The 18732-nt window shown below is 38.3% G+C and overlaps 1 protein-coding gene across 8 annotated transcripts in view; it reads left to right on the top strand.

Moving 5' to 3' along the window:
* Positions 1-5767: 5767 nt before the first annotated feature.
* LOC112988164 (RCC1 and BTB domain-containing protein 2) overlaps positions 5768-18732 on the top strand; it is a 37318-nt gene continuing 24353 nt past the window's right edge. Inside the window, exons 1-7 of one of the 8 annotated variants that reach the window (XM_064504859.1) lie at positions 5784-5877; positions 9692-9809; positions 11428-11587; positions 11852-11926; positions 12756-12838; positions 15350-15413; positions 18516-18674. In XM_064504859.1, the coding sequence (XP_064360929.1) occupies positions 12783-12838; positions 15350-15413; positions 18516-18674 (279 nt within the window). In that variant the 5' untranslated portion in view covers positions 5784-5877; positions 9692-9809; positions 11428-11587; positions 11852-11926; positions 12756-12782. Of the gene's footprint in view, positions 5878-9691; positions 9810-11427; positions 11927-12755; positions 12839-15349; positions 15414-18515; positions 18675-18732 lie in introns of all 8 variants that reach the window. The other 7 variants (XM_064504860.1, XM_064504857.1, XM_026108428.2 and 4 more) reach the window with 7 other exon arrangements.

Here is an 18732-nt window from a genome sequence, read left to right as displayed (position 1 = left end):
TCACCTTTGCTTTAAAAATTCACACGCAAATGGACAAACAAATTTGTCCACGTTTGTCCACATACAGTGACAATGAGAAGCTAATCCAGGCAGATCTGGCTCTAGGTCATGAATTAAGTCCTCCACACCTTGTTTTCCATAACAGTCAGAAGCAGTTTATAAATTCTCAGATCATCTCAGAAATAACAAATAAAATCTCCCTGCAAATGAAGAAAAGTTGATTCAAAGACATTTCTCAACACCCACTGAGGCCTGCTTTGTTCCAACATCACTTAAGGAACCAACTTTACAGCCAGTCTTTCCCTAAATTCCCTGCTGATAAGAAAATGTTCCACAGTTTCCATAACCTCATGGCAAAGATCCTTGCTTGGTCATACGGCTTTGTGCTGTGAAGCATTCCAGTTACTCCTGATGGCAAACCTGCCGTGTAACACCACCAGAGCTAGGGCTTTCCGTATTTAGAAATGTTTCTTTCACCTTCAAGAGAAGCAGAGTCTCCTGGTTTTCATCAGACACCCAGACAAAAGCAGGCTTATATGCCTGGTATTCCACCATCCACTATGTCTTGGCAGATACAGCTCCACTTGCCACTGTACTCATCTACAAAGAAATAGTTACGCAGACCCCCAGATAGTTTGGGGACTTTTTTTTATTCTTCTCCGTTTACTTTTCTGCGCTGATGCTCCTTACCACCATGTCTTCTTCTCCTTTCTTAAGGGAGGCCATAACGCCAACATCTGGTGAATCTTGATGCCCACTAAGTCTGGTTGTTGCTACCACTACCCTTAAATTCTTCAGCTAAGGTGATCTGAATGACAGACCACAGGACGATGTATGATATTCAAGACAACATCCATTCCTTTCCAGAATTCCAGACCAAACTCACTACTGCAAGCATTTAAGACAGTGAGAAGGTGAATAAACAAAAGCATGTAAGGAAGCCCCTGTCCAGACCACTTTGGCTACCTCTGTAGTGAGTATCAGGTGGATACCGATCTCCCTATTTTCCCTATCGAGGACCTGATCAGAGCAGGATTCACTGCACTCTGGCCCAGGGGCTAACTGTCCTTCTCTTGGAAACTGAGGCATGGAGCGGAATGGAGAGAAGACAAGCTGAAAGGGGTGCTGATTCACGTCCAGGTCTTGCCTTGACATGGAGTGGAGATGTGTTCAGGATGCAAAACCGGACTTTGGGAGTTCGAAAATTCTTAGATCCACCAGTTTAACTGCACTTTCTGGGATCTACCCACTAAGACCCTTTTTATCATCAAGAACACAATCTATGCCAAAACACATTAAAATGTTTTAATTGCTTTTTTGGACCCTTGTGCAAAAGAAGAGAGCTCTTCTTAAATATGCACTTTTTGGAAACTAGGACTCACTGTTTTCTCCACCCTTCTTTAAATTGCTCTCTCATCTTCAGTTCAACAGTTTCATATAAACCCAGCCCTTAATCTCTTTAACTTCCACTTGTCTTGCATCTATTGACAGAACTTATCAGCCTACAGTTGCCTCCCACTTCCATTATTTTGCTTTTTCAAGGGTTAAAGTGGGCCTCTAGTGCTAATAATAACTCTGCAGACAAAAGTAATCTCCTCTGAAGTCATGATCATAACTGAAATGTCATCACCCAAAGGCACCACAAAGGTAGTGAGAACCCTGTTACTGAGGTGAGAAGTTGATCTTAATTTGACCTGAAAGGACTCCTAGCTTTCTCACTTCCCTCCTACTGACAGACTCTCTAAGGAGAAACACAACCAAAGGCTTAGTGGGCCTCTTTATTTTGCAGCTGAGTTTAGTAAAACACGTGTCCACCTTTGGCATCCATGCCCAGCACACAGTAGTTGGATTTAAATATAGAAATAGTACCTATTGAGTGAGAATCTACAAAACCCCATGTTTTTGTAGCAAGTCCACAAATAGTAGACTAAATAAACAGTCCAAAGTTTTCTTGTCATCTAGGAAGTACAGAAAGCCTTTCCAATGCTTCAAATACTTCAGGAAGATCTGAGTGCAAGTTTAGTCTGTTTTTAGCTATATTTGACTGAGCTGGATGGATGACTGCAGGCAGCATTTGAGACAGTATGTTGTGAAGTACTCCAGAGTTTTGTAGCTGATTTTGAGCATCAGATTATCACAAGTTCAAGATGACGGTGGGGGAGATGATGGTTCTGGGTGCTACTGTGAGAGGGCAGTTTAGAAGCAAGAAGAGAAAATATGGAAAGAAAATATGGAGCTACAACTTAGAAGCTGCAGACAATCATTCTATTAAATGGTTTTGAAAGTGTTATCACCACCTCACAATATCCCCACTCTTCGCTGAGTCTTTAAAAAAGCCTGTTCCTCTCTCTTTTTCCTCCCTTCAGCTTCCTTTGGTCCTCAGTAGTAATTCCTCCATCCTTCTTGTGGTATCATGATTATGCCAAGGCATAGCAGGTTGAATACTATACACCAAGTGCTTGGATGAAAAATTTCTCCCAGCCTGAATATCTATGTAAACTAAGCCCTTCCTCTTCTTCCCCAGGATATACAGCCCTGGAGAAGAACACAGGTATTATCTATGCTGCTTCTGCATTTTGTAGTCATGGAAAAGCATGATCTCCAAAAGCACCTGCAATGTATCTGTACCCTCCAGTCTGGGAGACTTCAGATTGCTACACTGTGGCATTTTGTTTGCTACAGGTCAGACTAGCCCACCTCCAGCTCAGCGCCTATGTGACTCTTACGTGGAAGGCTTGTGGAGTGCACACTCTGTAAAGCTAGGTGGACTGTGCTTGGGGAACTTGCATCCCAATATGCAATTGCTGTATTGAGTTGGTACTTAAGTATCCGGGGAAAAAAAATCATTTTGAAGATACAGAACTGAAGTAACTGAAATCTTGTGGCTTTGGAGTACTTTGGTGCTTGGACTGTAAGTTAGTTCACTGACTTACAACTCTGTTTACAATCCCTGCTACATTCTTATTTAATTTCTAACTACATTTTTTAAAGTGTACAAAATAATCCTGCTGAAGTAAAGCAAAATAAACATTTGATCCATCAGTTAATCAGAAAAGAAAACTGGGTCAACTTCTATCACATATTATTCCTAAGGCCAATGGGAAGAAAGTGATATGCACAAATTCAAATGGTAAATAAATTAAGAAAGGGATCCAAAGCTTGAACTGCAGACATCAACAATATATTGGAAAAAAAAGGAGAATACTAATAACAGTGTTGTATATAAGATGAGAGAGGTACATATTCCCTTTCACTGAGCGCTGTTAAGTTCCAAATCTGGCTTTAGGCATTATGTTTAGGAAAGAAGAAAAACGAATTGGAGACAACCCAAATGAAAGAAAGAAAATGAGAGAGGTGCAGAAACTCTGGCATGTAAGAAAAACTTGAAATAACTGGATCACTTTTGATTTGAAGGCATCAATAAATGAAGACCACTTTCTACTTTCACTGTCAGAGATTCGTGTTCCATTTCTGATTTGAATTTCTGTGTCTTTAATTTCTCCCCATTGCTTCTTGTTACAGCTCTCTTCATTAAATTAAAATGCCACTCAGTACCTACTGTTTTTCTCCTTGTAAGAAGCCTCTAAATTGTAATCACCTTTGAACTGGGTTTTTAATAAACTAAACAGATCATCTCTTTATCTTTTTTTCAAACTATTGTTCATCTTTTTGCAGCCTATTCCAACTTCTCTATCAATATATACAGTAGAATTACATGCAGCATCCCACTAGTTGTCTCATAATACTAATTACTGGAGGCAAATTATCTCTTAATTACTATTCATCACTCTTCTCTTTATACATTCAAGAACGGCATTAGCCTTTTTCACTTCTCCCTCCCTGGCATCACATTTTCAGTTATGTTGACCGACCTCTATCCTTCAGCAAGATTTTCCAGAATGCAGTTTCTCTGCTTGTAGATCTACATAAATTGCTTCTAGATTTAAGGACTTCACTGTATTAAACTGCACTTTGTTTGAATGGATCAAGTACACCATCTGTTTCACAGATTCTAAGTGTGACCTTCAGCCTAACACAGTACATAGCACTTCCTTGTGTTAAATAGAGCATCACTTTTAGAAAAATATCCAATACTCTTTTAGGATGTACGTTGAAGAATCAGTAACAGCTCACAGTCCAAGATGAAACTTGTTCCAAGGGACAATTACTCTTACTAAAAATATTTGCCTTAGTGCTAGTCTGAAAATGAATAGCTTCAACTTCCACCAGGTATTGTTACACTACTGTCTGCTAGATTGAAATTATCAGGCATACTGCTATGTTTACCTACATATGTCTGAGCTCCACTATTTCCCCCCCCCGAACTGGGTTTATTCAGTCAACAAAACAGAAAATTGAGAAGGGAACACAGTAACAGAAAAAAAAATTGTGTTACACAATGATCATTTTACTTTATGCAAAGAGAAAACAAAACTATAGGGCACAAAATATTGCCCTCAAGAGTCAAGTGCCCCCCAAATTTGCTATTCTCCACCCGTGCTCTATACAAATCATTATAGATATCTTTCAGATGAAGAAATGTTTCTTAGCTAAAAACATTTTCTCTCAATTATTGTGAAAGAATCAAGTGAATGAGCCAAAAAATACACATTTTGCAGATTACAATGCATTTGGGATGCATGCATGGCAAGCTGAATGCATTCGGAAGTATAATATGTATCTTGACTTCCAGCTGACAAACTAAAAAGAGATAATGACTCCACAGAACGCTATACAGTTAGTGGCTGTGAATATGCAAGTATTAGGGGAGTACTTTAGGAAGCAGCATTGGTAGTGAGTGCAGAGGTACAGGCACATCATGCATTATATATTTAAAGAATGGGATGCAAGGCAGGCTAAAAAGCATGTGAAGTATATCACATGAGACTGTCAGACAACACAGCAAGTACACAGAATGTATTGCCTCTATTCCTTTGGTAACTATAAAGAAAAGGTCCTGCCACTTTAGGTACTTATACAAACCTCGTTTTTGGACATAATCTTGTATCTAAGTGCATACAATCATTAAAATAACACAATACCCTCATGAGACTGATGCCCACATGAAGACCTGCCATTGAGACTTGCCCCAGGTGATAAAGAAATTTAGTTTTCACTATAAAGTTAGTTTCTTAGGCATAGGGCAAGCTTTTCTCCTGAATAAGGATCCCACAGTGATAACCTAACAATATAATTCAAGAGAACAGCAAAGATCTCTGAATATGTATCACGGCAAGATGGCAGGGCATCATCAGGCCAAAGTAAGAAACATAACCGAACAAGCAAGGTTGCTCAGCACAACATTAGGAGAAAAATACCAAAGTCCCCCTCAATTCCCTTTCAAGAAAACAAGACTGCACATTGAAATAGCTTAGCAATATTTGACATTCCCATGGCAATCATCTTTGAGCACGGGGCGCTCACCATGGAGTTTTGTCACCTGCATTTAGGCCAGTCATCAGCTAGCGCCTGGTGTAAAGTGTTACTAGGCTATCTCCCTCAATGCCATGCTCCCTGCGAGCATCTATGTCTTCCTGAAGCTGCCATATCGTCAAAGGAGACAGGTCTCGGTGCAGGGGACACAGGTGTTGTCTTGGCCTCTCTCTGCCTGAACTCGGAGGGAGGGATGTGCCCTGCAGCCAGGGCCAAGCACCGCGGGGGCAGCCCCCTCAAGAGCCGCGTCCACGCCGGGCTGGCTCAGCCGGCGGCCCCTGGCTTTCCACGCTCCTGCGGCAGTAGGTGGATCCCTGGGAGGCGCTAACCCCCCTCCCTCCCTCCCTTCGCGGCCGAGGAGGCGCCTGAGCACGGCGGCATCTTCCCTTGTCTCATTGGTGGGAGGAGGAGCCGCCGCCGCCGCCGCCGCCGCCTGCGGGGAAGGTAAGCTGTGAAGGAAGGAATCGCCGCCGCCGCCACCGCCTTTCCCCTCCCTTTTCCCCAGGCGCCGCGGAGAGCCCCGCGCGCCCCTCCGCTGAGAGCAGCGGCGACGCCACAGCCGCTTGCGGCCGAGCGGCGGTTGGCGGCGTCACGCGCGGCTCTGACGGACGTTCCCGCCCCGCGCCGGCCCCACCGCGCGGGGGGCGGGGGCGTGGGGGGGAGGGGAGGGGAGAGGGCGCCCTGGCGCGCTTACTGCCCCCCGTGCGCGGGAGGCGGGGCGGCGGGCCGTGGCCGGCATCTTGGGTGCGAGGGCGCTCGTGGCCTGGTTGCGGCTCCGCGCCCAGCTCGACGGCCCCGGGGCGGGGGCGAGGGGGCTGCCGCTCCGCAGCCTGCCCTTTACCCGCCCCGCGGGTGGAGAGGGCTGGGGGAGGCAGCTGTCGCCTGTGCCAGATGGGTTTTGTGTTGCAGGCCCCCTGGGGTCCATTTCCCAAGACAAAGTGTGTGGTTTATAGATGCAGTTTCTGCGTCAGGAGATCTGTAGCTCGTGCCACAAATTTACTAGACCAAGGGTTGAATTTGAACAGTGCTGGAGAGCTCAAGTGTGTAGAGGAAGTATGAAGCTTGCAGTACATTGGGCAAGCTTAGCTAGATGCCCAGCTACGGTTTTAATGCAGAGAAAGAGAACAGTTGGGAAACTAAGATTTAATAATAGATAAAGGATTGCTAACGGTTGGAGGCTTGGATGCTTGTAGAGAGGGAAATTCTAAAATTGATGGGTCAAAAGGGCACAATTAGCAAAGAGGTTTTATTCCTGCCTAGGAACCGAATAAGGTCAGTAGACAGTTATCTTTGTGCGTCATTGTAATCCATCTGGGCAATGAAATGGTGGAAACTGAGGTAATGGCAAGGGCTGTGAGAGCGGGCATGGCTAAGGGAAACACTGAGAAATAATGGCCCTGCTGAATATGAGGGAGGAGAGCTAATGTTGTCCAGGCATGAGAAATAAATATGATGAAGTAACATTGGATGCTAATGATGTCATGGCCTGTAAAGTAGCAGGGAGACGTTGTGTGGATAAAAAAGAATCTGGCTTAGTGTTACTTTGAGGAAGCAAAATTCGAAGAGCTTTTAATGCTCTCTGCTCAAGACCCCAGGAGTTGAATTTGGATAAAAGTATCACTCATCATGAATTATGTCATGAGTGGATTTTCTTTTTTTAAACATAGATAATGGCATCATTTGGGAAGGACATATAACAGTCCAATTCTACTTACATACAGCAGCTCCAAGTTCACCAAATAGACACTGAATTAGTAGACTTTAGACTTGCTTTCAATAAATAGCATGAGAGAATTCCGAGAAGAGCTGGTTTAATAAATGATCTAGGGTGACATTTTTAGTGTGATTAAATAAATAGAAATAAAATAGAAGGCTGAACAAAAATAGGTTTGAAATTCTTGGTTTTGGAAGGGAATCTTTGAGAAATCAAGGACATGAATTAGTGATGTCGGTTGTGCCAGAGTGTCAAGGGCTGTAGAAATGAAGAAGCTATGAAATTGCTTTATGCCACGGGTAGAATTTATTTGGAATTTATATCCAAAGAAATAGGTCTGTGGAAAAGAACTCGTACCCATCTCAAAAAGCCCTCAACTTATTCCTAAAATTACCTACAAAGAATAGAAAAAGGACTGATAAGCAAAGAAAATTGAGTGGGAGGTAAAGTGTAGTAGTAGAGAGAGAATTGACAAGAGTCTGAGTTAGTTACAGGCGAGTATTTTTAAAGGTTCTTTAGCCATCCAGGTAAAGAAAAAAAGCAAGACCACTGAGTGATAAGGTTAAAGTAAAATAACCTAGGAGTGGCCTCCTCGTGCGTACTATGTGTTGCAGTTTGGAGGAGACTACTACAGGGGCTAGATTGAATCTTAGGTGTTTAAACTTTTACCACATGGAATGCCATTTTATCCCTAACTTTTTGATAGAGATGTGCAACCTCTGTTATGTGTAATTCAGTGTTTTTGCCACTTATGCTGGTCAGTGCCGGTATCAGAAGAATGTTAAATACCGAAATGGACAATTACGGAATCATTTACTCATAGAGGAAGTAGTTGTTTCATATACTCTTCCTATTTACTGTTGACTCTCTCTTATCTCTTCTTTAAAGTATCCCGTCTTTTTATGCAGACAGCTATAACTATCAAAGTTTAAACTATCAGTTTTCAGATCCAAGTGTATAATACCAGTTATGTATACATATGAACACATACGTCTACATGCTTTATATGTATATACATCCAGGAAATTCTGACTGTGCATCGGGGAAAGATTTGGGTATGCATCATCCCTCTGCCCCCCCACCTTTTATGCTGGGTTCATGGAAGGGAAACTTAGGAATACGCACATTCAAGAGCCATGTTGTGGTCTCTTGTGCCCAGTCTTACAGGAAAGCGTAGCTGTGGCTATTGATTCATGCTGGAATTGCATCAAACACTGTCTTGAAATAACTTGACTCAGTGACGCAATATTCATGCAGGTAAAACTTCTTAACCTGTAGGAACGAGCCCATATCATGGACCAAGGCTCCATTATGCAGAAAAACTGTACCAGCTCCAGGTGACCAGGGAATGTAGAAAAGAAAGTCAGATGTGATTTAGTAATGCTTATAGGCTTTTTTAAGTCTTTTATTAAAGTTGTAGAAGATAAACCTTATAAATTGTAGCTTTCAGCCTAAGTTAGGCTAGAAGGGCCTTCCTTAGACATCTAAGGATGGGATTATGGGTTAGAACTGTAGAAGCTGTGAATATTTCTTAACAGCGAGAGCTGACTGTGAGGTAAAACATCCATCAGCTAAGATGTTATATAAGGCACAGAATTTGGCTGAATGAGGTGTAGCTGAAGACTAATAACAATTTGGGCTAGCTTAGATCCCCTTAGAGGTGGCATAACAAAACTAGTACATTTGCTTGCTTGTTTTGTATTAATGCCATTTAATATTTATGATTACATCTTAAAAGAAGAGCTCTTCCCTAGCATAATGCTTTTATGGCATTGAACTGATGTCCATTCTGAGGTTCCTGCTTTTGCAGGTGCAGAGCAGCTTAACATCTGAAGCTTACGTATGGTTTATTCTGGACAACCTGATGACTTGCTATTGTTCCTTAAATTTTTAAGGCTTAAACATTTCTGTATTAAGATTCTGTAAGTTTATAAAAATATATTTATCAAATTATTTCATGTGCTTACTACATTATTTTGTATTAATTTGCTATGTTATATGGTTAATATTTTTAATAAAATTCTTTTAAAACCAGATCTTTGGAATACTTGTGTTTCCCTAAAGCTGGTTCCTTGAACTCTTGTGTTTTGTAGCTCATGTCTGAAGGTCAAAATGAAGAATGAAGAATCAATATAAATTCCAGTTATACCAAATTAATTATATTACATGGTATATTGAACTTTATGCAGTATTTAAAATAGAAAAGAGCTATTAAACTAGAAATGGAGTAAATGACACAGTTGTTAATATTTTATTATGTTTATAATAAAATATTTGAATATATGGATTACAGGAACAAAGCACAAAGTGTTTTTGGAATTTGGCTAACAGTTCAGCAAAGAGAGCTTTTCAAGTTGATTTTTTGAAAATCTGGGATCAGCTACATTTAGAAAAAAAAAATGCTTTCCTTCAGCATATGAGAGATTAGATTTAGGTACAGGAATGACACTGTTCCCAAAAGAGTATTTAACAAAATGTTCAGTGTATTAACATAAACAAAAGATCTGGAGAAAATGCTCACAATATTTTTTTCTTTTACTGCAGAAGTAAACCACTAATTATGTGAAAATGACCCCAGCATCCTACCATACTGCTTTTCAGCATCGCATGTAGTTCTTGCATTCAGTTTCCATCATCTGAAACACTTCATTGCTTTCAAAAGGTATTTTTGCATCTGTAGGAAGAAGTGTAAATATTTTTTTAAGTGAAAATCTTTTTGATTGACACTTTGTTTTATGAAGTTTAATTCTTCTTCGGCTGCTGACCTTGACATTTCAGTAAGTCTATGTAGAGATGCAAAATTTTAGTATAAACTTTATTACTACTTTCTAGTCTTCATACATTTGCCTTTCATTAGTCTGTTATGCAGTTTCTCTTATTAGTTCCTTCTCACTTCATTCAAACCTTTTTTTTTCAGTCAAATAGATGGATATCCAAAGGTTTCAAGTGATTTTTTTTTCGGAGCGACTGGAGGATTTGTAGAATGAGAAAAAATGAGAATTTTTTTCTTCTGCTTTAGACATTTTCCATCTGGCAGATGATGTGTTTTTGCAGTCAGTTCCACTCTTGTTGCTCGCTGGTAAACAATACACTGTTCTACACTAGTGAGGATGGTACACAGCAGTTGTGAGGAAAAAAAGGCACTGGAATAGGAATGGAAGAAATGGAGTAACTGAATACAAGCTATGTATCTTACCATCTCTGTTTTTTATAGCACTTGTTATAAAAATTAAATTTTCAAATTGTCTTGCTAGCCCAAAGCCCCAAGGTGTTTGTGGTGGTGAGGGGAAGGTATTCCAAGAGTCTTTGTAGGATTTTCAAAACAATTTTGTCACTTAGAGCAGAAATTTGACACTAGATCCTGACACTTCTTTTTAAACCACAGAAGAGCTGAAAGAACAAAACCTAAACTTCCATAATGCTGAATTGCTTTAAAAATATATCTTCTGTTTTCTTTCCTGTCTTCTCACTTATTTCAGAACATTTTTCCCTGATGTATTTATCTCTATCACAGCAGTATTGAAGCTATATCGAAAGATAGTGCTGAGCATGTGTTACAACATAACATTCCCACTGTCTTCCTTGGTTTTGGCGTGTCAGTGTTTCCTTTTGTGTGTTGCTTCCATCTTCTCTGCTTTAGTTCTTCTTGGCAATTAGTTTTTTTTTGGGGGGGGATGATGTTATTACTCAAAAAAGATGTTTGTTTCAAGCATCTAGCTCTAATACAACATACTGCATGCAGAATGAGCCTCTGATTAACTTCAGTGGGGTCGTGCTCAGACAGAGGAGGTCCATCCCTGGAGCCAACAGTTACAAGTAAGCATCACTTTAAAAGAGAGCTGGCATGCGACAAGATGTTTATGGCTGAAGTTTTGCCTCTGGAGAGTGAGCCAATAAGGCTGTCTGATCTCAGGTCATTTTAGTTTGAACTTTTCTGTAACAAGTAGCAGCCTTGCAAGGTCAAGGATGAATGTGGAATTTTTCGAAGTGTCCTGGACCTAGCCTGTACACTGCCTGTACATTTAGTCTTGAAATAAGTAGGCAGCCAGTGGAGCTTGCCTCTGGAGCCAAGAAATCAGTCTGGTTTCAAAGAACAAGTAAGGAAAGAGAAAAGACCCATGGTCATCTTACTTCCTGCATGATTAGTGTTTGAATACCTCAGTCAGAGGAGGATATTTTTCTAATTAGTTTGTCAGGACTTTTTCCTGCTCTTTCTTGATCAGCTCGATATGATTTAGTTTGAGTAGCTGCCCTTCAAACAAGCATTTGCTGTTTTTCAGGGCCTGCAACTTCGTGGTGATGAAAAAATGCTGCATCACTGGAGAAGTAAATGAAGAGCTGAGTTCTGTCAGTTTATTGTCAGCATTGGATGGCATAATGACATTCCACTGTTTGTTCAAGCTTTGTAGTCATACATACTGAAGAAAGAAGATAATTTTTGTAAGAGAATCCTCAATATCAGTCTTCCTAGAAAGGGATTGTGACCTTTATGATTCTGCATAATCTGTTCAATAGGAATAACTGTATTATATTACTGTTTTGTCCTCTCCCTCAAGATCACCTGGACAAGTTAGCATCATTTCATGATTACTGCTATAGGAAACTGATGAGAAATTAAGAAGATCAGAGAAGGTTAGGACCCTTCCATAAAGGTGTGATTAAGTCCTTTTTCTCTGTGACTCTTTCCTCCTGATTTTTTCTTAGCCTGTGGTTAGAGGCCTGGGAGGAAGCAGCTCTGCACAGACTTTTGGCTCAGTGGTGGGATTCTAAGCACTCAGAGTAAGTAGGAAGAAATACTAAGTGGAGTTCCAAAAAAATTTACATGCTTGCCAAGTTCCTAGAGAGAGAGAATCTCTGACAATGTTACGTTCAAATGAGTCAGTGAACCTGTTTCAACATTTATGATTAAATGGTCTTACTAGACTCCTAATCAGACCTCAGTCATATTTGTGTTCCTTAATCTTATCTGTACCACAGAAGCATACATTGCTTACCCAAAGACAAAGAGCACTATCAGGGGCAAATCCAAGGTCAGAACTTAGAAATTCCAAAACCTAAACTCAGAATGCCAGAGTATTGTCCAGATTCTTAAAATATACTTGGATTCCGGATACGAGATTTGTAATATTTTAAATTTAATATAAATATATTTGTATTTGATGTGTACTTCTCCAAGAAATGGTTGTTTACAATGGAGTTAGCTTTTGTAGATCTGTGCTTTAGAATTTTTGGAAAAACAGCTAGAGAAAACATATATAAAGTTTTAATACATGGGAAATATCTCTTCCTTATCTTTTTACTTTTTAAAGAAAGTGTCAGGATTTTTTTTTTAATTAATGGCTACCTATTTTAAAGTAAGATTCCTCAGCAATTATATGCATATCTTAAGATTTAGTAGATGAACAGCCCCAATAACTTATCTGTAATAGCTAGGACTATGTTTTTCTTCTATACTTGAAGTTCTCAAATACTCAGATTTTTCAACTTCTGATGAAAATACTGTTTTTTCTTTGCTTCAGGCAAAGATGAATCATTGCTAGTATTTTAAAGCTACACAGATAAAAATAATTCTTAGGCTTAATGATCTTTTCTCTTTCTTTGTTTTCAGGATCGAAGAGTGAATATGTATTCTTAAATGAATTATAGGTTTTTAGAAACACCACTTTTGCAGATGCAGACATGTGGCAATCAGTATGTATTTTTATTAGAATAAATGAATTTGAATAAGTTAATAAACCTGTGTAATTTGAGGCATTCCATGTACTCCTGTAAGGCTCCTCAGAAATAAGGTGTGTGTGTTTGCAGAACAGCTTGAATGGAGTTGGAGGGTAATTTTTTCTTAGTTGTATTTCAGATAAAACATGTTATATCTTTTGAGTTGTGGAGACATGTAAATGTGCTTTTACTTGAAAAAAATTCAGTTGAAAGCTGTCGGTGTGTTTCTCGCTCAGACTCTTTGAGAAATTAGAGGAATGGAGAATCTTTCCTTAGGTGGCTGAAATGAGCCATCCTAAAGTATATGGGTTTATATTAACAAGTATAACTGCCTTTAAAGACAAACTATGTGCTTCAGTTTAAAAAAAAGCAACTGAATCGAAATGTTAGAACTTGAGGAGTAATAAATGTCAGTTGTGTTTCAAAAGTATTGAAGAAAAATTGTAGACTTCTGTCTTCACTTAAATCAGAAAATTCATATCAGCAGTATGGTGTTAGCATGTAGGCCAAAGATAGCCAAGAAATGGGTTCTGGCGTATCAGCATTGCTAGGGAGTGCTGGAAACTGATGCTGCGAAATACTGTATAGCCTTGATATTGTACCTTACAGTAGGACTGTTCCCATACTTGAACTGAAACATTTCAAAATTGCGGTCAAGTAATACAGTCCTGCTCAGACTGTGGTTATACCAGAGGCCTTTAATTAGAGTAGTTGTTTCAAATAGAGACAGATGGACAGAAAATCAACTACTTGCATTCTTGTTATTTAAACAAATAACTGTAATTGAAGGAAATAAAACAATAACAAATTGCATCACAGCAAGCAGCTTAACAAGTTACTCTGTATGTGTTAAATTGTAAACCTTGGTTAACTGGCCGTGTGTGCTCATTCCCGGCTCTATTCAGTTGCACAGACATAACTGTGTAGTGCTGTGTGGTTCCTAGCTGACGCTCCAGCATGGTGTGGATTCCCTGTGGGTCCTGTATCCTATCTGCTAGCTCCGCTGGTGTCTTGGATTCCTAAGGCCATCTCAGCTAGCACTAGGTGCCTACATGTGGGCAGCTGCAAGAATCCTTCAGTCTGTCCTGGTTGAAAGGGAACATGACTTAGGTTCAAGTTCATTCAGCTTGGTTGTGTGTTTGAGCCTTAGGCTCTGAATCAGCACAGTCAAGAGAGCAGCTGGACTTACAAATGAGTTGAATTTATCATTTAGAGTGTCAAACTAAAAGTGTAAAATCCACTTTGCATATGTACACTTGCATTTTGTATTCAAGCGTAAACTTAATGTGCATATTCAGTATAGCTGAGCTGTAACGATTGTTCAGTTTTTTATCCATTTAAAGTAAATAAAAAGAACTTTTGTTTAATCATTAGATTAAATCATATTTACTAAATCATAGAAATTTATTATATCTATTAAATCATAGAAAACATATTTAAACCATATGAATTTTATGTGTTTTGGGTCCTTGGCCTAAGTACTAGTGCCCGAAATTTGATGTGAGAGGCAAGATTAAATAAGTTAGGTAGGTTTATAAAGCTATGTTGGATACTTCTTTTAAAGTGCTGTAATCCTCTGAAAAGTAACTAAGTAAAATGGTAGCTTCTTGTTTCTTGGATGTTATTCTGCCTGCAGTCAGAATTTTACAGAGGTTTAATTTTCAGTTAAATGTAAATAGATTTTTAGTGTTGCCTGAATCAGTATATCTCCAAGAAAATGATGTGTACTGCTTTCTTGCTTGTTGAGTAAAATAAACTTTCATAGCTTTAGACCTGCTTACTCATCTGTTCATTCTTATTGAAAATGGATTTGCATGGCTTTATGTTTGGAAATAATTTAAGGATAGTAGAATTGTGCATATTAATCTGTGAAAAAGTGTCTGATCTGAAAATCTGTTTCTACTGATGATGCACATGCTGGAAATCGCTTGAGTCATTTACAGGGCTGGCAGTCTTTTCTGAAATGGAGTGAATATTTTAAGAATTCTCAGTAAACCTGAAAAGCCCAAATGTTTTTTCTGTCATTGGTTTTCAGAACAGAACTGGGATAAGAACATTTGAAGGCTTAAGCTGAAAATGGAAAACTCTGTCCAATGTGCTTTTTCTGTGCTCAAATAAATGTCTTGGGAAACTATGTCAGCAAACTTCTATATTTTTATTAGAATAAAAAGACTTTGAAGTATGAGGTTTAATAAAACTTTTTCCTTTTCTATTACAGTCTGAGTAAATTTTACTGCTTTTTTAAAAAAAGTTTTGTCCAAGAATTAGTCTTTTGAGTGAGAATACAGAAGAGCAGGGTCTCTCTTTGTCTCTCTGATCACTGTATAGCTCAGTGCAAAACCAAAATTGTCTGAGCTTCATGTTTTTTTTATTTTCTCTACTCACACAAGCAAATAGTTCTGGTTTAATATGAAGTGTGTGTAGTTCCATAAAGTATTGTTGCAGCAATGTCGTATGGTGATTTTAACCACAGTTCTCTCTTTGCAGGGGGACTCGGGCACAAATCCATATGGAGGATGAATCTCCTCCTTCTCAAGGAGTCAGTGTCAAGGTCAGAATGTGAATTTATATTGCAAATTCTGTACTGTTGCCCTTCAAGAGAAACAAGTTTGATTCCATTTAGTAGTAGCTTAATCAAGGCTGTAAGATAAGCAGAAAATCAAAACTGTGGACAGAAAAGTAATACTTGCAAAAGAAATGTTGCTTATGTAAGCCACAAACAAAGAGAAGAACGATATATGCATTTCAGTTATGTTCAATTGCTTCTTTGACTTACAAGATAGGTTTAATTTAGTATTCATTTTGAAAGCTACATGGTCCAATTTGAACAATGTAAACTTGTAAGAATTTACTTCTATAGTACAATATGATGCAAAAATTTCCTCCGATTTTTATTTTTTGTTTTGTTTTAACACTGAGCGTAGAACTTAATGAAACACTTCATTTAGATTTGGAGCTTAATGATGGTGCCTTTTTAAGATAACCTGTATGACAAAGAAAACCGGATAGCCAACTATCAGACTGGTTGCTGAGATAAAGCAAAGCTGAGATGTTTTAGGAATACTTGGAGCAAAACTGATACACTGTTGGAATGGGTAGATGGTCCAGTCTCAAACTCTGGTCTAACTCTGTCTTTCATGATTCTGCACAATATGAGGGAACTGATCACTTCAGGGTCAATAACTTTGAAAATTTTAAGTTAAAATATTGGCAGGCTGATAGTTAAAGCAATCTTAAATTTTGGGGGAAAAATATGATGGAAAGTGTGGGAGCGGAGAAAATATTAAAAAGTGAGAGAGTAAGTCTCTTATTATTCCTTATAAGAAAGGAATTGGATTATGGGTGGGTTTTAGTCTTATAAAGTTCTTTTTTTTTTTTTTGTAAAATATTTAAGTATTACAGGTGTTTTCTTGGGTGCTTTTTATAATACACTTTTTTTCTGCAGTGTATTACTTTAGTGTTAAGAAATGCTACAGTTTTTTTAACACATTAATTATGAGGATAGCATAGGAGTGCTCTGTAGGAGGAGGTTACAGAAAAAACCCTTTCTATTTAAGCTGAATGTGTTCTCACCCATCTTCTGGGCACTTGGAATTTAGACCCTACATTTTAAAGAAAGTCACATCCTATTCCAAGACAGTGAGGAGGTCTGTACAATTGAAGGACACCCTAACTGTCCTTTAGAAACTCAGGCCTCACTACTCACGTCAGGAAAAGCGTGATGCAATGATGTTAATGCAATTGGAAGATTAGTTTGTGATGCTTTAACTATTCATAATTATATTTTAAAAGTACCTGAAATCCTCCAGAGAATTAAGGCTAATTTCTTGACATTAAACAAATTGTTCTGCAAGCAGCAGGTGAGTGAAGCCTGATTACATATGGATTCATGTCCTTTGTCTTCGATATTCCTGCTACATGTCATAGAAGATAGTATTTGATAGAACTAGCTTGAACCTACTTGCCTGCTGACTGATTTCATAACATACATGTCTGATTGTCCAGCTGCCTCCTGCCAAATGGATTGTGTAACAGCTGAGTCTTGATTCTGTTTCACTTGCAAATTTGGCTGAAATTGGTCAGTGAATTCAGTTATTTGGTGTGAGGAGGTGGGGAAAGTGATAGTGTGATCACAAAAGCTCCTTTTCTGTAGGAAAGAAGACCAACCCTCTTCTCCCCTTCCCAGAGGTGTATTATGAAGAAATGTGTGATTAACTGCTATTTGTTTAAAGATTTAAATTAAGCTTTAAATTAGGATTGTTTCTTTAGTTTCAAACATTATATCTATGTTTCTATGTAAATTTTTTAATAGTATGTGAAAACGTGCTATACAGGCAGTTGAGAGCACTGAAGAGGTGTTAGGTAATTTTAGGTATTTTTGTTAGGTATTTGTTTAAGGCTTAATTCAGTTTTGCTGAGGATCATGGAAAAATTTAAGTCTTTTCATAGTATTTAATGTTTATCATTCTTCCATAACAGGCTGTATATTATATAGTGCAATATTTAAGCAAAACTGTGTTCCAAAGGACATGGAAAGATAGGTTTGGAGGTCCTTCCTTCCTTATTAGTTCTATTGCAATTTCAGGAAAGAATGGGTAGGTTGCATCAATGACTATTACATAGAAAATTACCATGTTATTAAGTGATTCCAAGTTGGCAGAAATTGATTATAGTCAAAAACCAATATCGTTATGACAAAAAAAATAATATTCTGTTAAAAATTGTTTTGTAAATATGCTACTTGGTAGAAGTAAACTAATGGTGCAGTCCTCACTGTTACCTGCTGAGTTACATATGCCTATGACAGGCAAAATCTGTTCTTATCTATCTTATGAGCAGGCGATTGATACTATATTTGTTTCTCATCCAGAGCTTGTTTTAATTTTAGTAAAGAAATTTGATGCATGCTCCATGCAAAATTTGCTATTGAATTTTGATAGAGCAACATTTTTCTGATTTATACTATACTAAAAAAGTAGAAATGTTGCATGAGATTCAGACATTAACTTGATTGGATTTATTATCTGGAGAAAGCTGTTTTTCTTTTCCTTTAACTATAATCTTATTATTTTTTTCTGTTATATGTCTACTTACATAAAATGCAGATACTCTAATTAGGTTGCCAAAGATGCAATGTTTGGAAAACTAATACATTGTTGAAACAGATACAGTTTCAGAAGTAAAGGATAAAGGAAAAGAAGTATCAATTTCCAGTGCTTGAAAATAAATATGTGTATTTTTCAAGGATAAGTATGTTCTTCAGCAAATTTTTTAAGGTTTCTTCTTTTAGCAATAACTTTGACACCAGGGGAAAAGGCACAAATTGTTTTCAAGTTTTGAGTGTACACTTTACGGCCTATATTAGTACATTTGATCCTGTAAACTAGGAGTTACGTCGTATGAATATAGTGAAAATGTGACCTCAGCAATTAACTTCTCATATGGTACTTTACATATACTCCTTTCTTTCTGGATCATGATATAGTTTATTTGTTTATTATAATGGCTTCCCTCCAAGTATTTTTCTGAAGTGAAATATTGTTTTGGTGTTGAGATAGGAGAGAATGCTGTTTCTATGAATTTATACTTTTTACTTTGCAAAGTTATACACTTTCCTCTTTTTATGTATTTGGTATCTTTTTTATAATATCAGGTTTTGGAGGCAACATTATTGTCAGCCCTGAAGATGCTGGATGTTGGGAAATGGCCAATTTTTTCTCTCTGTTCCCAAGAGGAGCTCAAATTAATTCGTCAAGCCTGTGTATTTGGCAGTGCTGGTAATGAAGTCTTGTATGCAACTGAAAATGATGAGGTAATTGTCCAAAAGTGTGTGTGAGCATGGTATATTTGGTCGTCCATGTGTCAAGCTA

This window comes from Dromaius novaehollandiae, chromosome 1 (genome assembly GCF_036370855.1).
Source record: "Dromaius novaehollandiae isolate bDroNov1 chromosome 1, bDroNov1.hap1, whole genome shotgun sequence".
Lineage (NCBI taxonomy): Eukaryota > Metazoa > Chordata > Aves > Casuariiformes > Dromaiidae > Dromaius > Dromaius novaehollandiae.
The sequence above is the reverse complement of the archived record's forward strand: the minus strand, read 5'-3'. Positions and strand labels throughout refer to the sequence as shown.